Below are 14,084 nucleotides of genomic sequence, written 5' to 3' on the forward strand. Positions count from 1 at the left end.
AGTGAGCACGGGAGTTCGAATCCAACCGGATGAAGACTCCCCGTGTAGTAAATGGCGACTGGTACACTTTAAATCAGTCAGATCGCAAAGTCCTTCATGTTTCCATAACAGATTACATTTTTGGCGGTCGTACTGAATTGGAAATTGATCGTTCCCTGGTCTAGGTCAAAATTACGATGTGTGGATGAATGAATGGGTACGCCTTATAAACGGCAGTGACGTATGAGTGTGGCAGAAGTGTGGCGCTACTGGAATGGCCAACAACAACAACCGAATTGCGTTGCTCAAAAAATGCACATTGACTTAAAATTTTTTTAAAATTTATAACCGAAATCAATAATATTTTCATATCAAATTATTCTTCAAACATTTCTCGTAGAAAGTGGAACATTTCATTTTGTTTCACATAATAGCATTTAGATGATTAGAGCAAGAAGCCGAAACAGCGAAAATTATCTAAAAAAGCAGTGGCGGCTAGGACGACATTAATTTTTTACTACACAGAGATATTATTAGTTTCTGACTATTTTATTTTTTTTAAAAAAATAACTACATATAAGTTGTGTGAATATTATGAACAGCTGAGATGCCAAGAAAAATAAAAAAATATGCTAAGAGGGCAAATTCGGCAGCTCTTCTTTTATATAACTCATATTGTGTCAATTTAAAATATAATAATATTTTATTCATTTTGAATTTGCAAGTTGCCAGCTATCGAAGACCTATCAATTTTTTTTTAATCACTAAGGGCTGCATCAATTTTTCATCAGGCAACAATTTTTTTAACAACAATTTAAACAATTTTTTTCGCATTAATTTAATTTAAAATACTAATAAATATATATACAAAAATCAAGTAAACATAAAGTTTGTATTCAATGTAACCTTTAGACAATGATAATAAATTCTTATTACAGAATGTCAGATCTAATTCCAATTGTTTTCGCTTAATCTTGTTTGAGTTTCACTTAGACTTGAACGCGTTAGCGACCAAACAATAATAAATAAATAATAATATTAACTAAATCGGAAAATCTGTATTTTTAAACTACGAAAACAAAAAGCAAAGATTTTTTATTCCAATTGCTTAAGAAATTGCTTTCCTTTAAATTAAATAAATCTGAAACCTTAAGCAGCCCTTAAGAGAAAATAGTAAATGAATTAAAAACGAAAAATCTTTAAGAATGCCAATTTTTATTTAGATATTTGATTTAATGATTTTGATTTAATTTATTAATTTCTATAAATTTTTATTTCGTGAAACATATTGACGGCCCGTAATTATTATTTTTCTAGAACTCGTGGAATTACTATGTTTTCTATTACAATGTTTTATATCGCTTTTTTCCATTTAACCCCTTGACATATAATTTGTTATCGAAATGATCTTTGATTGCACTGTAAACAACGACTCGCAATGTTGTTGTCTGAGACACGTCAATTATTGTTTTGACATAAGAAACAAATGACGTCTCCCAGACGTCTTCGTATGTCAAGGGGTTAATATATAAGCATGAAAAAATAGTGGCGACTATATTTTATTGGCTATTTATATTTTGTAGACTATAATATATCTCTTTGTACCGTTTTTGAACAGCCGACCCAATTTTGAGTTAACTCCATAGCCTTGTATTTTTGAACCAAATCCCGAAGACAAGGTAGCTCCTGGTTCAAGTATTAGAATAAATTTGCCTTCTTGGGGAGTTTTTGATGGAACTAACCCGCATTCACATTACATGGAAAGGAAAGCCTCTCACGGTTAGCCTGCGGCATGGGAACCCATGATCCATCTACCAGCGAGGATATTTTATGTCAGCTCTGTGGTCGGTGCGAATCGGGTGCGGAATTTGCATCGACCAGCCGTCGTTGGGATTCAAACAAGGAACGCCTGATTGGGAGGCGAGTACTGTATCCCCTGAGTCACTACGGCTGCTTATTTCTTTAAAAAAATTATAGGTAAATCACTTAAAAAAATTCCAAGATCAATGTTATTTAAGTTTTTGATCCTAAATACATTTTAAATTGGTGGCCATAATTAGAAAGATACCAACAAAACCTCTGTTATGATACGACCTTTCGGTCGACTTTTTCATTTACAATTTATAAAAAGTAATAGCAGCTTTTGTAATGAAAAAAATCTTAAGACAAATGGTTTGTAATATTTTCACTAATAAAATGCAAGATGCGGCCTTTTATCTCAAGAGACTAAAGATGCAATATTCGTGGCTTCCCATCCTAAGACTCTATTGATCATAAAATGAAAGTATTGGCGGCCCTTGTAATATCACTAAAAATCATAAAAGTATTGATTCTCTCGGTTATTCACGGAATACATTTAAAATTGACCTGGAAATACTGTAGAAGGGTGTAATAGTACCTCATACACCCTATCTCCGTGACGGCCATTGATCAAGTAAACAACAATTTTTTTCTTCTCAGTTGGAAACAATTAGTCAAACATTTTACCTTCCAATTCTTATGTTTCCTTTTCCTCCATAGAATATTATTCTACATTAGCAATTTCTTATACGTATGAATGTATTGATTAGTTAACTTTCATTCACAAGTTGCGTGTACGATAAATTATCACTACAAAACAGAGTAATCGATTTAAAGAACCATAAACAAATGTTTGAGATAAAACCGAAAACATTAAAAAGGATTTTTGTTTTGAGAAATAGACGTAATTTAAATTTACGAATGCTGCTATTATATTTATAAGTTTTTAATCGGCTTTCTTTTCGTTTTTGCATAAAATATTATCTTTTGCTTCCTTTTGTGAACTATTTAAAAGTGAATAAGGTAACGCTCTTATTGATTAATTGGAAAAATGAAATATTGGAATTCTGTAGTAAAAAAAAGAATTAGACTTTTGTTGACAAGATATTTTTTGCTTTTAAAATTGTGCTTATTGTGCTTTTAAAATAATTTCAAGATCAGCTACAGTTATAGAATATTATTATTGTTACGTTATTTTTATTTTAATTTGTCGATTTTTAAAATGCGGCAGTTTTTAGAAACTTTTGTGTTAATATCTTCTTTCTACTACTACATTTTCCAAATAGATGCTTTTTAAATTTACTGAAATGTCATTTAGTACCTTTATTTTCACTAAGATCTTCGATTATGTTTTAGGATCATTCGGAGTTAATATGAAATACGTTAAAAAAACTGCCGCTATTTCAATGTGAAAATTATACTAATAATTCGTGCTTTATTTGTGTTGTTGTTGTTGTTTCTAATGCTTCTTACCAATACTAACAAGCCTGCTTGGTAAAACCAAGACAATTTAAGGCAGAGAGTGTGTTTTTTGTTTTTTGGTGGTGCCATCTATACCCAAGAATACGACTTCAGCCACACGTACGTCACTGCACGTTTATAGGGCGAACCCATTCATCAATCCATTCATTCATCCACACATCGTATTTTTGACATGAACTAGAGAACGATCAATCTCTAATTCAGTACCCCCAGAGGTTTGATTTGTTATGAGAAAATGGAGGACTTTGTGACCCACAGGATTTAACGTGTGCCAGTCATTATTACTACATGGGGAGTCTTTAACCAACGGGGATTGAACTCACTACTTCTGAGACATGGCCCCAGTGTCCTACCAACTAGGCTACCCCGGCCCTGCTTTGTTTGTAAAAATAACATCAGTAAAACCTGTCTATAACGATACTGTAGGGACCTAAATAAAATATTGTTATAGGCAGGTTATCGTTATAGACAGGTTTGAATTTTAAAAGTATACGTTTAAGACTAATGATAAATTAAACTTCTTTTATAGGCTCCAAATGAAAATTTTACTTAGAATTATGAAACAGCACACAAGAATAATTTACTTACAATTTTATGAATCAAAACAGAAATTATTTAGAAAAATTATTGGTTAGTTTTGTTTGCTTATTTTTGGAAGCAATTGCCATTTCCATGCACCTAGATTTCAGTCCATCTAATGAATTCAAATGAACATCAATTACATTTGGTAATGTTGCAACAAAATCTTGCAAAGTGTTAATTAGCAATATGGCATTCTCGGGTGAAATTTGAGTCCTGTTTTGAGAACAGTCAGCTGCTTCTTCCTCATCACTTTGATCACCCGGGATAACTTCTGCTACGATTTCTTCATCACTTGCACCACTGAAAACCAACACATCATTATCTAAATTTAAAAATTCATCTGCGTTAAATAGAAATGATGCATTAGATGATCTTTGGAAATCACTGACAATCGAATTTAAGCCTGCCACACATTTTTCTTCTTCATCAGTGATTTCAGTAAGCTCAGTTTCTGCGTCTCCGTTGCTTTTATCCTCAAAGAAAGAAGCTTTCTTCCAACAATTTTGGATGGTGGATAGTGTCAATGAATTCCAACCTCCGGAAATCCAATCACATGCATTTTTTACATCAACTGCATAAGGATTTGGGAGTTTATTATCCAGATTATAAACAACGTTCTGAACTAATCTTGTTCGATAGTATCCTTTGAAACATTTTATTATTCCCAAATCTAATGGTTGTAGAATCGACGTGCAATTTGGGGGAAAATAAAACAATTTTATATTTTTCAAACTTGGAGGATTGTTGTGAGGAGTGCAGTTGTCAACTAAGAGAGCTATTTTTTTCTTCTTTCTTTTCATCTCCTTATCCACATCAAGCAGCCAGTTGTTAAATATTTCTTCTGTCATCCAGGCTCTTTTGTTTGCCTTGTAGTCAACTGGTAAACTTTTCACATTCTTAAAACATCTAGGTTTAGCGTATTTGCCTATAACGAACGGCTTCAGTTTATCGGTTCCAGTACTGTTTGCACAAAGTAGAGCAGTTAACCTCTGTTTTGATTTTTTATCGCCTTTACAATTTTCTCCCTTAAATGTCATTGTTTTATCTGGCATAAGCTGATAAAATAAGCCAGTTTCATCAGCATTTCTGATGAAGCTCTCTCCCTCCTACAATACCTCTTCACCCATTTCTACTGCTCTAATTTCCCCTAAAAGTGGCATTTTTTCTCAGAAACAACGAAAGAATATTACATACAAAGGAGATGAAAAATAAAATACATTTTGTTATCTCACATTTAAGCTCGAAAAATCGGAATGGAACAATCAACTATCAAAAGAGGAAAAATTATCGTTGTAGACATGTTTAACTGAAAAGTGGTTATCGCTATAAACAGGTTAAAAATACATTGAGTAAATAGGAATTTCACCGGGACCTCAAGGAAATATCGCTATAGACAGGTTTATCGTTATAGACAGTATCGTTATACACAGGTTTCACTACTTAAACCCTTCATAAAGAAAAAAAATTGATAGATTTTTATCTGACATATTAACTTAAGTAAATGATAATTATATTGTTTGGCATCGATTATATGCTATTAAAACTTGGAGCATGTTTTAGGTAATCTGACAGACTAACAATATCATATGAAATACCGTTTTAAGACAAAGATTGAGAAAGCAAATATTAGGATTGAAATGTTGAAATATTTTGATGTTGGCTTCGATTAAGCCATTAAAAAGTAACTTCACTATATTCTTAAATCATACAGACACTGGAACTGTGACCAATTATAAACTCGTGTAAATATAAATCAATTTAATGAAAGGCCAAAATATTTGCCTAAATAGTTGCCTAAAATATTTTATATAAACATGTGTTTTAACAAAATTTTTGGGAAGTCGGAATTATATATATATATATATATATATATATATATATATATATATATATATTTGTAGGGGATGGGGGGAGATATGGACATGGGACTAGAGAAGCCATCTTGAATAATTTTTATTTTTCAGTCAAATTTATTGTGTGAGATATAGTAGATTAGTGACATTGATGTACAGTGCGTAAAATTAAAAACGTACCACCCTGAATAACTCTTGAGCTAATAATCAGATCTTCACGTATTTGGACACAATCTTAATGGTTCAAGGGGGTGACTTCAAAATATGCTAATTAATTAGCGAAGACGATTCTTTAAGTTACGAAATCAGACACAAAAACGTACTTTCTTTGAATTCATGTATTCATTTTGTATTCATAAAACTACCTTTTTTCGACTGATTCGGATTTCTGTTATCCAAAATATAGGTGGTAGCCGCAATATGGGAAATATGGTCCACATAGTTTGGTCAGGAGAATGATAAAGAATTTGGACCCCTTAATATAAATCTTACTTTTTGCGTATTTCGCCCTATCTCGAGGATTTTTAAAGGGGATTGAAAAATTTTCACACGCAGTTATATAATTCATTTATCCAAAGATAATTCTATGCAAAAAATAACTTTTAGTTAGCATTTATATTTTTTCAATATTTTATTTAATATTACTCGAAAAATTTTTGAAATGTCTGGTATACTATTTTTTACATCATTTGGAAGAATATTATTTTACAATATAAAATACAAACAATATGACAATGCAAAGTTCAATACAAAATCAGTCGAATAGTTCCTGAGAAATCGGATTTCAAAAATTTCATTTCTTCAAGAATCATTCAACCGATTTCACTGAAATTTTGTATTTTTCCATATAAAGTTATATACTTTAAAATGATAAAAATTTAATGACTTGCGGTTCAAAGTTTTTCAACTAATATTAATTAAAATAATAAAAAATTATAAATTGCTCAATAAAAATTTATTAAACGATACTTTTTTTCATACTTTTTTTCAACGGATTTGGATTTCTAACCCTCAAAATATAGGGATAGTCGGAATCTGGGAAACATGGTCCCAATAATTTGGGCGGGAAAGCGGTCTATATTTGGATCCCTTAATGTTAATTTTACTTTTTGCGCATTTCTCCATATCTGGAGAACTTTTAAAGCTAATTGAAAACTTTTTACACACAATTATAAATTTTTTTTAACCGAAGATAATTCCATGCAAATTAATTGGTTTTAAATATTCATTATTTTTATTATTTCAGATAATAAAAGTTGAAAAAGAACTTTCAGTTATAAGGTATACAAATTTTAACATCATTTTAAAGAACGCGATTTTAAATGTCAAAAAATAAAATTTGAGTTAAATCAATCTAATAGTTTCTGAGTAATTGAATTTTAAAAATACGACTTTTAACATTGTGGAAGTTTTTCTATGAACTGCTTATGAAAGTAAATATATCCAACTTCTGAAAAATCAGTTTTAAAACTACCTATCCCCCTTCAGAAATACTAACTTTATAGCTTATGTGGAGTAAAAGAGGTTACAAAATAAATAACTATTCTTAAATTAATTATTTGACAAAAAAATCTTTATTTTGTTATATTAAATAAATTAAAAGTTCATACCGATTGTAAAGATTACATTTTTATGTAATTGAATGAGGAAACCGTTTTTTTTTTTAAAATCACTTCATCCAATTTCTTATTAATTTATAAATATTTGAAGAATCGTAACATAAATTTTGCTTAGTGATTGTGTTGTGTTAGTTTTTCTTCTTCTTTCGTTTCTTTTCTTTTTTTTCTGGCAGTTTTAAATATAAATTTTTATTTCCCTTTCGTAATGCTCACTTAATTATTCCATTTGGCCTTTTTTTACGTAAATTACATTGATAAATTTAAATTTGATTTAAATCTTTGTTCTCCATTCTCTTAAATTAAAAATTTTATGAAATGAAATCACTTTTTAATGAATATTTTGAATCGTTGTCAAATTGTATCGAAGCCTCCTTTAAACTCTAAAAACTACGAATGCGCTTTAAACAAAACATTTAAACATAAACTAAAATTATGCAATTTAATAATAAAGTAATTGTAATTAATAAGAAATAATAATAAAGCACAACACTTACCCTCAATAATAATTATAATTCCCAAAGAAAAGTATAAAATACATTCGAAGTTTTATTGCTGACACCCAGATTAAACCCTTCCCAATTGAACCTTGTTGATGCAGGAACGGTATTAACGCTTTGCTTATTGATTGTTCCGTAAATCGAAGTACATATTGAATTTATAACCACGTTATTCTTACAAGTAAATTTTCTATATCACATTACTTTTCTGTCTATGTTGTCTTCTTTTGCATTACCTATTAAGTCAATTGGTGGCGTTTCCTTGGTAATAATGATCGATTAAACCGACGATTGGTGTCTGTTTGAGCTTAGAATTTACGGCAACTTTTGATGTCAACAATTCACTTTTAAGTAAATGGTAAACAGAACACTTCACTCTTTATGTTTTTGAAACATGCGCCACTCTCATCCAAATAAAAACTCTACTTAATCGCTTCAATGTAACGATCCATTCCAAATTGCTTGGATACTATTGAAAAACTGAAATTGAAGGAGAAGGACATAAAATTACTTAAAAGGAAATTTAATGAGATTTTTTGTGTTCGATTGATTTCATTTTTCGATTTTCTTGATTCTTCTTCGTGATCGATTTATTTATATCGTTTATTCGCACGAATAACGTCAGACTTGTTTAAAAAATTAGTTGTTGTTGTTTGATGTTCATGTTTTTTTAATTGCATACTTTTCGGAACTTTTAATGATAGGTAATCAGGACTTCAAAACTCTTAAAAAAATTTGACTAATTTTAAGTTTAAATTTCGGAATGGAAAAACGGAAGGGAAAGTTTTTTTTTTAAGTAACATTGGGTAATTCTAGGATAGAGAACTTATAGCGGCAAGCATTGTCCACTGCAGAACATCCGAAGATTTCGAACAAACCTCCCGAAGCGAACTAGAAATATCTCGCATTTTATTTTAAATTTTGGGAATTTCCTTTTTTTTTTTAAATAACTTTAAATAACAGCGTATCATTTTACAGCAAAATAACTTTTAAAAAAGGTTGGGGTATAAAGAATTCACTTTATTATTTATTAATATTAGATTGGTAGAAATGGTGTTCGGTTACTCATCGAACAAATAAAAACATTTCTCAAAAATTTAAAGGAATAAAATAATAATGCTGCTAGTATTTTCGATTTGGTAAATTTGGTGACCTCAAATACGCTAATTAATCAGTACAGACGATATTTTAAACTACGAAATCAAACACAAAAACGTATTTTCTCTGAATAAACATACCTTTTTTTTCGACGGATGCGGATTACTGACCCCCAAAATATAGGTGGTAGCCGCAATCTGGAAAATATAGCCCCCCCATAGTTTGTTCAGGAGAGCGGTCCAAAGTTAGGACCCCTTAATGTTAATTTTAATTTTTGCTTATTTTGCCATATCTCGAGACGTTTTTAAGGGAATTTAATACAAATTCAGGAGATTTTTTTTATTTCTTAATTTATACATTAGTTAGCAATCCAAATAGTTAGCAATAGAAATATGTGAAATGTATTGAGAGATCCATTATGACCACTCTTAACATGTTTTTCAAAATTTTTTAAAAAGCATAATTTAATGCGAGGACAGATCCTTCGAAAAATAGCCTTAATTTATATTTGAGAATTATTTTCAAAAACCAAGTAAAAAAAGTAAGCATATTTGGGGTAACAAATTAATATTTAAGGAATGAATAAACCTTAACGATATTGAAATCTGACAAAACACTATTGAGGAAGACGACATCGAAAACATCAAAACTATTTGATTAGTGAAGGATACAGAAAAGAGCTAAAATGAATTTGTTAGAAAAACTTACGAGTTTCATCGGTCAGTCAGACTGGTTTTGTAGCAATTTTAAGAGCAGCTTTCTTTGTACTAGCATTAATATTTTTTAGCAGTGATTCCTAATGTGCATGCTTTTTTACTTTATTTTTGTTAAATATTCCAAAACTATATATTAAGTCTGGTGATATATTAAAAGTGGTAGTATATTATTCATTTTAAAATCTTTTCATTAACATTTTTTTTATTTTGAAGATTGTCATGCAAGCATGCCTAATTCCCATTAGAAGTTCAATACTTCAGTGGAGTTGAAGCTTCAGTAATTTTTCATTAAACAGAATGTATTTTGAAATGTTTAAAGTAAAAGCTTTATTGAATTTTTGTGTTCATGGGACAACTTTATAAGAGCACAATAGTTTTCATACTTATTAAAGGAAAAATTGAAAGTATCTTGTAAAAATTCTGACAGTTCATTATAAAAATATATAAAATTAATTTAAGGCCTTGATAAATTAAAAAAAAAAAAACTTTTATCCTTACTTGTATGCCAAATTCATGAGAACATGTAATATTAATATTAAATTGTTGAAATTGTTAAAACGACTAAAACGGAAATTTTTTATTTATTTATATATTTATTATTTTATTCTATTTAAAAAAAGCAATATTAAAAGAACTTGTTATAACAAACGTAAAAGCTATGCGGCAAAATTAACAAAACGAATTTTATGGCCGGAATAGCCTAGTTAGGGAGTTGGGCCCATGTCCAAGAGATCATGAATTCGATGCCCACCGGCCGAAGTAAATGGTGACTGGTGCATGTTAAATCTGTTGGGTCATGACATCCTCCAACTTCCCCTTACGAATCAATACCTCTGGGGGTACTGAATTTTAGATTGATCATTCTGTGATTTTGATCAAAATTGCGGTATGTGGATGAATGAATGAGTGTACGTATGAATATATCAACTGTTTAAAACGGGCTGTGACGTGTGTATGTGGCTTAAGTTGTATTCTTGACCATAGATGGCACCACTGAAAAACAAAAAACGCACCCTTAAATTCGCTTGTTTCACGAAGCAGTCTGCTGGTATTTGGCATGTGACATTAGAAACAACGAATTTTATAATTTCCTTAATTTTTATTTTTTAAATAAAGTTAATTGCTTGTTAGGTGCTTGTGCTATATGGTAGGGTCGGTGTCACATCGATGAGTTCACTTATGATGGTCTGATTCGATTCCTTATTAAACGAAGTCGATTTTGTGATCTTACATGAAGCCTTCCCTCAATATTGCTTTAACAAATCATATTTTTAAGTTATAATTAAGAAATGCGTGCTGTTAAGAAAAAAAAATAAAATTGTAAAGTTTCAAGTTCGAAAGATTTCTGTACGATGAATCATACAGATTTACCATTTAAAACGCATCGCATGTAAATCACTAGTGCAGGAAATAAGCGGTGAAAAGGATACATAAGGCGTAGAAAGAATTTTATCTTATCGGAAAGAACTCGAATATTCTTTTAAAATGTATTTGCACGCTCTCATAAAAAAAGAAGAAAATTTTAGTGATAAATCTGCCATGATTAATCGCTGAAACTTTTTATGGAGAATTTAAGAATAGGCTTGTTCAGTACTCTAAAAAAGAAAGAAAAAAAGAAAAAAGAGACGGAAGCACCTTGGGTAGCTTTTTATTTTATGTTCAGACTCTCAAGTATTCAATCTCTATTAATGGGGGCCGGGATAGCCTGGTCGGTAGGGTGCTGGGCCCATATCCAAGAGGTCGTGGGTTCGATCCTCGCCGGCCGAAGACTCCCCGTGTAGTAAATGGTGACTGATGCACGTTAAATTTGTCGAGTCTCAAAGTCCTCCATGTTCCCACAACAAATCAATACCTCTGGGGGTACTGATCCAGGAGTTTCCTTGTCTTCTGGATTGGTTCAAAATTACAAGGCTACGGAGTTGAACGTTAGTAGTCGTAAACCCATGAACTTGGGTCGGTTGTTCAACGACGGTTATAAAATAAAATAAAATCTCTATTAATGGTTCAAGGGCCTTATTTTGAAGTGCAAATGATATTTTAAGCTATGAAATAAGAACATACTTGCAATAAGCATACTTTTTCACAATAGATTTGAATTCTTGACTCTCAAGAGATGACGGGTGTTTATTTATCCATTCGGCTTTGAATAGCCAACCCAATTCTGACTTTACGACTACTAATGATAAACTCCGTAGCCTTGCAATTTTGAACCCAACCCAGAAGACAAGGGAACTCCTGGATTAAGTATAGGGAGCAATTTACCTTCGCGGAGGACTTTTTTGATGGAATCAACCTGCATTTGCTTTGCATGGTAGGAAAAACTCCCACTGTTAGCCTGAGGGCAAGGGAACTCTAACTCATTATCCGTCTACCACTGAAGATATTTTACGTCATCACTGTGGTCGGTGTGGACCGGGTGCGGAATTCGTATCGACCCTCCATCTCCCTAGGATTCGAAACCTGGTCTCCTCATTGTAAGAGCTCTGAGCCCCCATGTCCCAAGATATGATGAGTAGTTGAAATCTGGAAAATATATTCGCAATAGAGTTGATAAGAGAACCAACGAAAGCTTCGACCTCTTACTCTCACTTTCACTTTCTCCGTATTTAACCAAATCTCCAAAAGTTTTAAAGCAAATCGATTTTTTTTTTCACAATGATAAAATTCTTTTATTCACTGAGGATTCTACGCAAAAAATACTTTTTTTTATTTTGTCTAATATTGCAGAAAACTAATAAATTGAAATATATAATTTTTTTCTCTTAGTATTAAACAATGTAATTTTAAGCAATAAAATATAAAATTTGAACGAAATCGGATAAATAGTTTCTGAGTTCATAAAATTTCAAGGAAGTCCTTTTTCTAAAATTCTTTTTCTCAGGAATTATTCGAGCAATTTCGTTCAAGTTTTGCATTTTCTCTTTTCAAATTACTTAGTTTAAAATGATATAAAAATTCTAATACCTTACAACTCAACATTTTTCAACCCTCATTAAATAAAATCATAAAAACGCTATTACAAAATACAATTTACATGGAACTTTCATTGAATAAACATATAATTGTGTCCAAAAAAACTTTTTCGATTCGCTAAAAAAATTCCGAAATGATCGAAAAGGGAAATAAACAGGTGAAAAAAAAGGCTCTTCTGAGTAAACTATTGGGACTATTGTTGAATGAAAGGCTTAGAAACAGCCATTTTGTTTACTAAAATAAATAAATAAATAAAATTATCAGCAATTGAAATCATTCTCTGTGTAAAACATATGCCATATTTTCAACTTTTTATTTGATTTTTTTAAGTACACTGTAATGTTGCGGTGCATCACTTTAGTGGTCAACTAGACTTGTGATCAACTATAGAGAGATTAGGAATTTTTTTTCATTATTTTTTCATAATATGTTATTCACTTTGTTGTTATTCACTTGTAAAGATAAATGTAATAAAGCTCTTTTTAACATGACTTAAAAATTTTATTGGTCAGATATTCCATGCATTTTAAGAAATGAAATTAATTGCCAGAAAGAATTACAATTTTATACATAAATTTTAATAATAAACCGAATCTTTATATTTTGCCAGTGATGTTTCTCAAGTTTTTATTATAAGTAGTTTCTTAAAATATCAGTCTATGCAAACCTATGCAAACTCAGTAAACTTAACATTAAATTCATTACCGTCATGTGGGGCTACTTTGTGCAGGATTTCGCAGTTTTTGAACTTTGACATGTAAAAAAACTATGTTAATTCAAATTTTAGTAAAATTTATCTATATTATATTCCTAACTGGACTCAGACGAGTGAATTTGATCAATATTGGCATTATTTGCATTTAATATTTACAAATAATAAGTCAAACCATACCTTGCACAAAGTAGCCCCCAAGAGGGGCTACTTTGTGCAGCGATAGGAATTCAGTTTAATAATCATGTTTTTAGTAAAATATTGATATAAAATTGCTAAAAAAGTTAATTGTTGACATTTTAATAACAAAAACATCAAGATATGTAAAGATATTAGTTTGAAAATAATTTTCAGCGTTAAAAAACAATTTTTTATAAAGAATTTTTTCTCAAAAAGAATGTTTATTTCAAAATATTCGAGTTTAAGCAGAAGGAAAACATATAAATTTTTGAATACTGAAATAGATGAAATTACAAAAATAATAATTATTACATATTCATTAACATTTATAATATCGATAAATTTGAACATAACATGCTTGAATGAACATGACAGAATTTGCTCTTCAGTTTCTGTCAAAATCATCTGATGTCTTATAAAATATATTTTTATGTGTTAAATCATTTGATTAATTCATTGAAAAATCTTTGTAGAAGAAAAATAATAGTTTATCAGCACGTTTCACGTGTTTCTTGTGAATTTTGTTAAAGATAGTATTTCTGTGGATTTTGTACATCCGAGAAGCTTCTGCAATCGACATACCACCAGCAACT

At 30.5% G+C, this 14,084-nt stretch overlaps 2 protein-coding genes across 2 annotated transcripts in view; both read right to left on the reverse strand.

Moving 5' to 3' along the window:
• LOC107445078 (calpain-A) overlaps positions 1 to 8,116 on the reverse strand; it is a 57,761-nt gene extending 49,645 nt beyond the window's left edge. Inside the window, exon 1 of the mRNA XM_016059404.4 lies at positions 7,810 to 8,116. The gene's annotated coding sequence lies outside the window, so the exon portion shown is untranslated. The remainder of the gene's footprint in view (positions 1 to 7,809) is intronic.
• LOC139427042 (tigger transposable element-derived protein 6) lies at positions 2,550 to 4,880 on the reverse strand. Its single transcript, XM_071187502.2, has 2 exons — positions 3,940 to 4,880; positions 2,550 to 2,589 (listed from the first exon to the last, which is right to left on the reverse strand). Exons 1-2 carry the CDS (start codon positions 4,878 to 4,880, stop codon positions 2,550 to 2,552), a joined length of 981 nt encoding a protein of 326 aa, XP_071043603.2.
• Positions 8,117 to 14,084: the final 5,968 nt, after the last annotated feature.

Source organism: Parasteatoda tepidariorum, chromosome 11 (assembly GCF_982258835.1).
Source record: "Parasteatoda tepidariorum strain Cologne lab strain chromosome 11, Ptep-v5.0, whole genome shotgun sequence".
Taxonomy (NCBI): domain Eukaryota; kingdom Metazoa; phylum Arthropoda; class Arachnida; order Araneae; family Theridiidae; genus Parasteatoda; species Parasteatoda tepidariorum.

Bases quoted from the DNA above. Each gene is read 5' to 3' on its own strand.
- LOC139427042 (XM_071187502.2), bottom strand. From the start codon at position 4,880: ATGACATTTAAGGGAGAAAATTGTAAAGGCGATAAAAAATCAAAACAG. The intron at 2,590-3,939 runs GTGCATGGAAAT...TCTGTTTTGTAG, and splicing joins TTAGATGGACTGAAATCTAG to TGATAATTTATCGTACACGC.